The sequence below is a fragment of the Cyclopterus lumpus genome, chromosome 6, assembly GCF_009769545.1.
Source record: "Cyclopterus lumpus isolate fCycLum1 chromosome 6, fCycLum1.pri, whole genome shotgun sequence".
Taxonomy (NCBI): Eukaryota; Metazoa; Chordata; class Actinopteri; order Perciformes; family Cyclopteridae; genus Cyclopterus; species Cyclopterus lumpus.
This window is the reverse complement of record NC_046971.1, coordinates 1,886,667-1,897,500: the sequence shown is the minus strand read 5'-3', so window position 1 is coordinate 1,897,500 and position 10,834 is coordinate 1,886,667. Positions and strand designations below refer to the sequence as shown.

At 40.2% G+C, this 10,834-nt stretch overlaps 1 protein-coding gene across 1 annotated transcript in view; it reads right to left on the bottom strand.

Moving 5' to 3' along the window:
* Positions 1–10,834, bottom strand: part of LOC117732775 (voltage-dependent calcium channel subunit alpha-2/delta-4-like) — a 60,886-nt gene that overhangs the window by 1,224 nt on the left and 48,828 nt on the right. Inside the window, 8 exon segments of the mRNA XM_034535946.1 lie at positions 297–379; positions 564–679; positions 2,521–2,638; positions 2,833–2,853; positions 4,601–4,656; positions 5,379–5,431; positions 5,559–5,634; positions 7,284–7,354. Of these exon segments, the coding sequence (XP_034391837.1) occupies positions 297–379; positions 564–679; positions 2,521–2,638; positions 2,833–2,853; positions 4,601–4,656; positions 5,379–5,431; positions 5,559–5,634; positions 7,284–7,354 (594 nt within the window).

The window sequence follows — 10,834 nt, the reverse complement described above, 5'->3', positions numbered from 1 at the left end:
TGTTGTATTATTTAATTTATTTAAATAAAAGCGTAGAAATACTGTTATACATAAAATATCTTATTAGTATTAATATTGCATTAATGGTTATTTGTTTACTACATATAATGTTGAGTAGCTTCTATTTCAACAAGTTTTATCCATGATAATCCATTTATTAGAATAATAATGAAGCTTTATAATGTATTTGTTGATCATATTTTCTTTTGTTGGCTTAAATATATATATAATATAATAATAATGTAGTATATGTTGTTAAATTATTTAGTTTTAATAAAAGTCGACGCATAGCTCACCTTCGGGTGGTAGGCGTGGCACGACTCCGGGCGCCGCCGCACCTTCTGGGACTTCATGCGGTTGCACTTCACCGTGGCGTTATGTTCACTGGCGTTAAGGAAAACAGAGCGCTCCGCGAAACATTCGGGAAAAGTAGTAAACTTACAATTTACAGAGGACGTAAACAAGTGTTTGGTACAGAATCCAGCAGGGGGCGCTACTGCTGGGGTCCGTCTGAGACCCTTTTTGATTGACACCTCAGAGCCCCTCCCCCCCAGTAAGGATATATTTGATCTCTTTGGCCTCCAGCAGGATCGGTCCGTACTGACGGGAACAGTCACAGTCGGCCTGAGTGACGACCATCACCAGGTTGCTGTCAGGGACCTGCTGCACCACGAACATCCTGAACAGACGTCACGATCAATCAACCAGCCAATCAAACAACCAATCAATCAACCAGCCAATCAACCAATCAACCAACCAGCCAATCAAACAACCAATCAATCAACCAGCCAATCAACCAATCAACCAACCAGCCAATCAAACAACCAGCTAATCAACCAATCAACCAGCCAATCAACCAATCAACCAACCAGCCAATCAAACAACCAGCTAATCAACCAATCAACCAGCCAATCAACCAATCAACCAACCAGCCAATCAATCAACCAACCAACCAACCAGCCAATCAACCAATCAATCAATCAACCAGCCAATCAACCAACCAATCAATCAACCAGCCAATCAACCAATCAACCAACCAGCCAATCAAACAACCAGCTAATCAACCAATCAACCAGCCAATCAACCAATCAATCAATCAACCAGCCAATCAACCAACCAATCAATCAACCAGCCAATCAACCAATCAACCAACCAGCCAATCAAACAACCAATCAATCAACCAGCCAATCAACCAATCAACCAACCAGCCAATCAAACAACCAGCTAATCAACCAACCAACCAGCCAATCAAACAACCAATCAACCAACCAGCCAATCAAACAACCAATCAACCAACCAGCCAATCAACTAATCAACCAGCCAATCAAACAACCAATCAATCAACCAATCGATCATCCAACCAGCCAATCGATCACTCCCTCATTGTCAATTCATCAAACATCATCAATAACAAGTTATTTCCTCCATGAAACTAAATTAAAGTTATTAGATTTAATGTATCAAAACAAAGAAAGTCTGACAGAACCATGACGTATGAATATATACATATAAATATGTAAATATATAACTATATAAATATGTAAATATATAAATATGTAAATATATAACTATATAAATATGTAAATATTTAATATGTAAATGTATAACTATAAATATGTAACTGTATAAATATGTATATATATAACTATGTAAATATATAACTAGATAAATAGGTAAATATATAACTAGATGAATATGTAACTATATAAATATGTATATATAACTATATAAATATGTAAATATATAAATATGTAAATATATAAATATGTAAATGTATAAATAAGTCATGGATGAAGAAACAAGAATACAAGAGTATGGGGTTTGACCACCAGGTGGCGCTGTCGGTGTATTTATATGTTATATGTGTGTGTGTGAATGTGTGTCTGTGTGCGTGTGTGTGTGTCTATGTGTGTGTGTCTATGTGTGTGTGTGTATGTGTGTGTGTCTATGTGTGTGTGTGTCTGTGTGTGTGTGTCTATGTGTGTGTATCTATGTGTGTGTGTGTCTATGTGTGTGTGTGTGTGTGTGTGTGTGTGTGTCTATGTGTGTGTGTGTGTCTATGTGTGTGTGTGCGTGTGTGTGTGTCTATGTGTGTGTGTGTCTATGTGTGTGTGTCTATGTGTGTGTGTGTGTGTGTCTGTGTGTGTGTGTGTGTCTATGTGTGTGTGTCTATGTGTGTGTGTGTCTATGTGTGTGTGTGTGTGTGTGTGTGTGTCTGTGTCTCTATGTGTGTGTGTCTGTGTGTGTGTCTATGTGTGTGTCTGTGTGTGTGTGTGTGTGTGTGTCTATGTGTGTGTCTGTGTGTGTGTGTGTCAATGTGTGTGTGTGTGTGTGTGTGTCTATGTGTGTGTGTGTGTGTCTGTGTGTGTGTGTGTCTATGTGTGTGTCTGTGTCTGTGTCTATGTGTGTGTCTGTGTGTGTGTGTCTGTGTGTGTGTGTCTATGTGTGTGTCTGTGTCTGTGTCTATGTGTGTGTCTGTGTGTGTGTGTGTGTGTGTGTGTCTGTGTGTGTGTGTCCTACTTCTGGCAGCGTCCACACTTGATGAGGCTGTTTGCTTCTCTGACTGAAGAGTCGTACATGAAGCCGGGATACGCCGTGTCACAGGGCTGCAGGGCATCCACCTTCTTCTGCTTGTGACCTACACACACACACACACACACACACACACACACACACACATTGACACACACACACACATTGACACACACACACACACACACACACACACACACACACACACACACACACACACACACACACACACACAGCATCAGAATGAGTCTTCCTATCTTTGTGAGGACGTCTCTGTCTAAACACACGTGTCGTACTCACTGGTGTGATAGCCGGCTTTGGCTGAATGGATGAAGATGAAGATGAAGAAGATGACACGCCCAGTGACGATGATCATGATGAAGATGAAGATGACACGCCGAGTGACGATGACGAAGAGGACACGCCCAGTGACGATAATGATGATGAAGATGATGATGAAGATGACACGCCCAGTGACGATGACGAAGAGGACACGCCCAGTGACGATGATCATGATGAAGATGACACGCCCAGTAACGATGATCATGATGAAGATGACACGCCCAGTGACGATGATGAAGATGATGATGATCCCGCCATTTTGAAACAGAATGTTTGTAAATGAGACAAAAAGCAGAGATGAACACACTTTTAAAATTAAATGTATATTTATATTGTTATAAGTTTATTTATAGATAAACTTAATATATATATACAATACTTTATACTGTACTACACCTCAGAGGTACATGTTGTACTTTATACTGTACTACATCTCAGAGGTACATGTTGTACTTTATACTGTAGTACACCTCAGAGGTACATGTTGTACTTTTTACTGTACTACATCTCAGAGGTACATGTTGTACTTTATACTGTACTACACCTCAGAGGTACATGTAGTACTTTATACTGTACTACATCTCAGAGGTACTTGTTGTATTTTTACTGTACTACACCTCAGAGGTACATGTTGTACTTTTTACTGTACTACATCTCAGAGGTACATGTTGTACTTTATACTGTACTACATCTCAGAGGTACATGTTGTACTTTATACTGTACTACATCTCAGAGGTACATGTTGTACTTTATACTGTACTACATCTCAGAGGTACATGTTGTACTTTATACTGTACTACATCTCAGAGGTACTTGTTGTATTTTTACTGTACTACACCTCAGAGGTACATGTTGTACTTCTATTGTACTTTATACTGTACTACATCTCAGAGGTACTTGTTGTATTTTTACTGTACTACACCTCAGAGGTACATGTTGTACTTCTATTGTACTTTATACTGTACTACACCTCAGAGGTACATGTTGTACTTTATACTGTACTACATCTCAGAGGTACATGTTGTACTTTATACTGTACTACACCTCAGAGGTACATGTTGTACTTTATACTGTACTACATCTCAGAGGTACATGTAGTACTTTATACTGTACTACACCTCAGAGGTACATGTAGTACTTTACACTGTACTACATCTCAGAGGTACATGTTGTACTTTACACTGTACTACACCTCAGAGGTACATGTTGTACTTTACACTGTACTACACCTCAGAGGTACATGTTGTACTTTACACTGTACTACACCTCAGAGGTACATGTTGTACTTTACACTGTACTACACCTCAGAGGTACATGTACTTTATACTGTACTACATCTCAGAGGTACATGTAGTACTTTATACTGTACTACACCTCAGAGGTACATGTACTTTATACTGTACTACATCTCAGAGGTACATGTTGTACTTTTTACTGTACTACACCTCAGAGGTACATGTTGTACTTTACACTGTACTACATCCAAGAGGTACTTGTTGTATTTTTACTGTACTAAATGAATCTGATGAACTTTAGCTGCTCTGCAGGTATGAAGATGTATTTGTATCGATAAAGTATTCATTGATCACAGAGTAAATACTTTAACGCAAGTAATAATTTGAATGCAGGACTTTAACGTGTACTTCTACACCGTTGTACTTCTACACCGTTGTACTTCTACACCGTTGTACTTCTACACCGTTGTACTTCTACTTTCACTTCTCACCGTCCACAAAGTAGTCGGAGTGCCAGAGTCCACAGAGGTTGAAGTCCAGCAGGAACCTGATGGAGACACAAGCAGAGCACTTCAGTGGGAAGCAGTACTCTGTGTACTCTGTGTACTTTGTGTACTCTGTGTACTTAATATTTAAATACAGTTTAAAAAGCAGAAAACTCAAAAACAATTTAAACACAATGGAGAGAATTACATTTAAACTGAGAACTCAAATGAAATTTAATCAACTTCCTGATTCCTTAAAGGAAGTTATATAATTATTATATATATTAATTTATATTATATTATATAAATATTAAGGGTCAAATCGTCCAGTTTAAAAATAAATCCTTCTCATTATTGTTGATATGAATGTGTACGTATTGAAATGCATAAATTATAATAATAACAATTTTATGTTATTAATTAAGTATAATAATTATATTTTATTTATTATTATCACTGTTATATAATTAAATTAATATATATATATAAAACAACAAAAACAATAACAGTGATAATAATGAATAATAATAAAATATTATCAATATTGTATTAAAGATTGTAATTATTATTGTAATTTAATATCATATATACATTAAACTAATATTTCCATTTTAATATACGTACACGTTCATATCAACAATAATGAAAAGAAAAAGAAGATTTATTTATTTTAAACTGGACGATTTGCCCTTAATATTTATATGAAGATAAGATATATTTTAATGTAACTTGTTTTAATAAAGTGAATAATAATAAAAGTTAAAGCTGAAACGAGGACTCGTACATCAGAGCGTTGGAGAAGAACCACCTCGTCAACGCGGCCAGGCTGTGAAACGGCTGCAGGAGAAAGAACAAACAACAACTTTGCGTCAACAAACACAACAAACAACACAACAAGTCGCCCAGTGAGATGAAGCCAGTACAGCTGGAGGAGGTCAGATGATTGACAGCTGCAGAGACTCACGCTGAGGAGGCGGCGCCCGCTGCTGGCGTGGTGATGGCTGTTCTTACACATCGCCTGGTAGTCGAACAGCGACACCCTGCACACAAACAAACACACAAACAAACACACAAACACACACACAAACAAACACACAAACAAACACACAAACACACACACAAACAAACACACAAACAAACACACAAACAAACACACAAACAAACACACAAACACACACACAAACAAACACACAAACACACACACAAACAAACACACAAACAAACACACAAACACACACACAAACAAACACACAAACACACACACAAACAAACACACAAACACACACACAAACAAACACACAAACAAACACACAAACACACACACAAACAAACACACAAACACACACACAAACACACACACAAACAAACACACAAACAAACACACACACAAACACACACACAAACACACACACAAACAAACACACAAACAAACAAACACACAAACACACACACAAACAAACACACAAACAAACACACACACAAACACACACACAAACACACACACAAACAAACAAACACACACACAAACACACACACAAACAAACACACAAACAAACACACAAACACACACACAAACAAACACACAAACAAACAAACAAACACACACACAAACACACACACAAACAAACACACAAACAAACACACAAACACACACACAAACAAACACACAAACAAACACACAAACAAACACACAAACAAACACACAAACACACACACAAACAAACACACAAACACACACACAAACACACACACAAACACACACACAAACACACACACAAACAAACACACAAACAAACACACAAACACACACACAAACAAACACACAAACAAACACACAAACACACACACAAACAAACACACAAACAAACACACACACAAACAAACACAAATATATAAACACACAAACAAATAAATAAACACACAAACAAACACACAAACAAACAAACACACAAACAAACACACAAATATATAAACACACAAACAAACAAATAAACACACAAACAAATAAATAAGCACACAAACAAACACACAAATAAATAAACACACACACAAATGAATAAACACACAAACAAACACACAAACAAATATATAAACACACAAACAAATAAATAAGCACACAAACAAACACACAAATAAATAAACACACAAACACGCACACAAACAAACAAACCAACACACAAACAAATAAACAAATAAACAAACAAACACACAAACACTCGTGTTAACTCCAGGAACGTCTCACGGCTCGCGTCCTCACATGAAGCACTTCCTGTCTGACCGACATGTTTATGAGTGAGAGGACGTATCATATAGAATAGTAATAATACTAGAAGAAGAAGAAGAAGAAGAAGAAGGAGAAGAAGAAGAAGGAGAAGAAGGAGAAGAAGAAGAAGAAGAAGAAGAAGGAGAAGAAGAAGGAGAAGGAGAAGGAGAAGGAGAAGAAGAAGGAGAAGGAGAAGGAGAAGAAGAAGAAGAAGAAGAAGAAGAAGAAGAAGAAGAAGGAGAAGAAGAAGGAGAAGGAGAAGGAGAAGAAGAAGAAGAAGAAGAAGGAGAAGAGAAGGAGAAGGAGAAGAAGGAGAAGAGAAGGAGAAGGAGAAGAAGAAGGAGAAGAGAAGGAGAAGGAGAAGAAGAAGAAGGAGAAGAGAAGGAGGAGAAGAAGGAGGAGAAGAAGAAGAAGTACTTCCTGTACTTTTTGAACATTCCCATCTTGATGAGCGACGCCATCACTGAACCGTCCACTTCGCCGAAGAAACGCCCGACCTGAAACAGACGAGTTCAAAGGTCAAGCTTCACTGAAACAGAGCGGTGACGTCACGTTTCATCGATATATATACACATATAAATATTAATATATATATATGTATTAATATATATATACATATATTAATATACATCTATACAGTATATATATATTAATATATAAATATACAGTATATATATTAATATATATATTAATACATTTCAGTTCAGCGTCTCACGACTCGATCAGAGCTCAGAATTGACGCTCAGATTATTGTGTGAGAGATTGCGAATGTTTGTTTGCGTAGTTTTAAAATGTTTTAAGACTTTCTTTAAGATTCAAAATGGAGGAAAAACGTTTTCTTCAAGGATTCAAGGAAACGAGGGTCGATATTCCTTTTTGGAAAAGGAAACACATGTTTTGACATGACAGTCTCTTTTGAGGTGAAGACACAGGTGAGGGGGGAGGAGCTTATAACTGCTTCACTTCTGGTATTTAAAAGAGAGGAACAGTCGACGTTTCAACACGCAGACTCAAAGACTCAAAGACTCTCTGACTCCTCTGTGGCCTCCTCCGGTGTAGCGGTGTAGAGCGTTACACTGTGAGGTGAAGTGTGCGTCTAGTGAGTCCTCAGCAGCCACTCTCTGAATTATTCACACCGTTGGTCTCAGCGGCTCTGAGGGCCGTTTACGAGACGCTTCGTCTGCGCCTGATGAGTTTCACAGCGTCGGTTTAATGAAACCCGACCCTCCGTTTACCCCGACGGCCCAGAATAAAACAGACTGAGCCAGAGAGACTCCTGCAGGAGCACAAACGCACAGCTGTAGTCGAGGAACTGTTAGCATGCTAATGAGGAGCATGCTAATCATAACGTTGTAGTTATTATAGTAAAAGAGCCTCTTTGATGGTTTCTATCCATCCTGATGACAGGAAGCTGCCGACTATTTACTCATTAACCTGCCTTTTAGTTTCGGTTCCGGCGCCCCCCGTGGACTAAAGTGGTAGTGTTGGTTCTGGTGCCCCCTGTGGACTAAAGTGGTAGTGTTGGTTCTGGTGCCCCCCGTGGACTAAAGTGGTAGTGTTGGTTCTGGTGCCCCCTGTGGACTAAAGTGGTAGTGTTGGTTCTGGTGCCCCCCGTGGACTAAAGTGGTAGTGTTGGTTCTGGCGCCCCCTGTGGACTAAAGTGGTAGTGTTGGTTCTGGTGCCCCCTCTGGACTAAAGTGGTAGTGTTGGTTCTGGTGCCCCCCGTGGACTAAAGTGGTAGTGTTGGTTCTGGTGCCCCCTGTGGACTAAAGTGGTAGTGTTGGTTCTGGTGCCCCCTGTGGACTAAAGTGGTAGTGTTGGTTCTGGTGCCCCCTGTGGACTAAAGTGGTAGTGTTGGTTCTGGTACCCCCTGTGGTCTAAAGTGGTAGTGTTGGTTCTGGTGCCCCCTGTGGACTAAAGTGGTAGTGTTGTTTCTGGTGCCCCCTGTGGACTAAAGTGGTAGTGTTGGTTCTGGTGCCCCCTGTGGACTAAAGTGGTAGTGTTGGTTCTGGTGCCCCCCGTGGACTAAAGTGGTAGTGTTGGTTCTGGCGCCCCCTGTGGACTAAAGTGGTAGTGTTGGTTCTGGTGCCCCCTCTGGACTAAAGTGGTAGTGTTGGTTCTGGTGCCCCCCGTGGACTAAAGTGGTAGTGTTGGTTCTGGTGCCCCCTGTGGACTAAAGTGGTAGTGTTGGTTCTGGTGCCCCCTGTGGACTAAAGTGGTAGTGTTGGTTCTGGTGCCCCCTGTGGACTAAAGTGGTAGTGTTGGTTCTGGTACCCCCTGTGGTCTAAAGTGGTAGTGTTGGTTCTGGTGCCCCCTGTGGACTAAAGTGGTAGTGTTGGTTCTGGTGCCCCCTGTGGACTAAAGTGGTAGTGTTGGTTCTGGTGCCCCCTGTGGACTAAAGTGGTAGTGTTGATTCTGGTTCCCCTTGTGGACTAAAGTGGTAGTGTTGGTTCTGGTGCCCCTTGTGGACTAAAGTGGTAGTGTTGGTTCTGGTGCCCCCCTGTGGACTAAAGTGGTAGTGTTGGTTCTGGTGCCCCCTGTGGACTAAAGTGGTAGTGTTGGTTCTGGTGCCCCCTGTGGACTAAAGTGGTAGTATTGGTTCTGGCGCCCCCTGTGGACTAAAGTGGTAGTGTTGGTTCTGGTGCCCCCTGTGGACTAAAGTGGTAGTGTTGGTTCTGGCGCCCCCTGTGGACTAAAGTGGTAGTGTTGGTTCTGGTGCCCCCTGTGGACTAAAGTGGTAGTGTTGGTTCTGGTGCCCCCTGTGGACTAAAGTGGTAGTGTTGGTTCTGGTGCCCCCTGTGGACTAATGTGGTAGTGTTGGTTCTGGTCTCTGCGTCACCACGACCGGTTTCTTCTGGGCAGCACCGACTTCCTGTCCTGAATGATTAAATATTTACCGAGCTGCACCTTCACACACCAACGCCGGCTCTATGGGGGGTGAGGGGGGGTGGGGGGGGTCCAGAGCTCAGCAAAAACCTCCAGGAAGCAGTTTATTATAATATTTGCTTAGTAAGGCCACTGGGAACGCAGCGGACAAACGAGCTTCTACACAAACACGCTTCAGAAGAAGTTAGATTTCCTTTTGCTTCGTTATATATAACCAAATGTTTAAGAATTAATCTCACAGCTGATATTTCTTTGTTGGAGGTTGTTTACAAAGAAAAAGATGAATAGAGATGTTTTTTTTTCCTGCCAGCCATGTCGGACGTCAACTATAATAATAATCATTTATATAATCATTTTATAATTATAATAATTCATTTAGAGAAACTAATGTTTAGTTTCATAATATCTTTAAACATCATTTGCTGCTTTCTCTCTCCTGACCACCAGGGAGCGACTCCTCTGGTTGTATAGAAGTCTATATAAATGACTCTACTTCTCTTGATGTATTCCCTCAGTAAACATTGTAAACATGAGTTTTTGGTCTCAATCTCTAGTTTCAAGTCTTCTTCAATACAGCGTGATGTTCATTTAGTAAATTATGGTCATTTAGAGTCAAACAGACCATAAAGCAGGGGATGCTTTAGGGCGGGGCTACAAGGTGATTGATAGGCCAGGAGACGTATAAGGCGTCTTTACGTCACTCCTCCTCAGTCCACATATGAAGTAGTCACAGAAGGTATCGAATGAAGTAGGAACAGAAGGTCTCGAATGAAGTAGGAACTGAAGGTATCGAATGAAGTAGGAACGGAAGGTATCGAATGAAGTAGGAACGGAAGGTATTGAATGAAGTAGGAACTGAAGGTATCGAATGAAGTAGGAACTGAAGGTATCGAATGAAGTAGGAACAGAAGGTATCGAATGAAGTAGGAACAGAAGGTATCGAATGAAGTAGGAACTGAAGGTATCGAATGAAGTAGGAACAGAAGGTATCGAATGAAGTAGGAGCAGAAGGTATCGAATGAAGTAGGAACAGAAGGTATCGAATGAAGTAGGAACTGAAGGTATCGAATGAAGTAGGAACTGAAGGTATC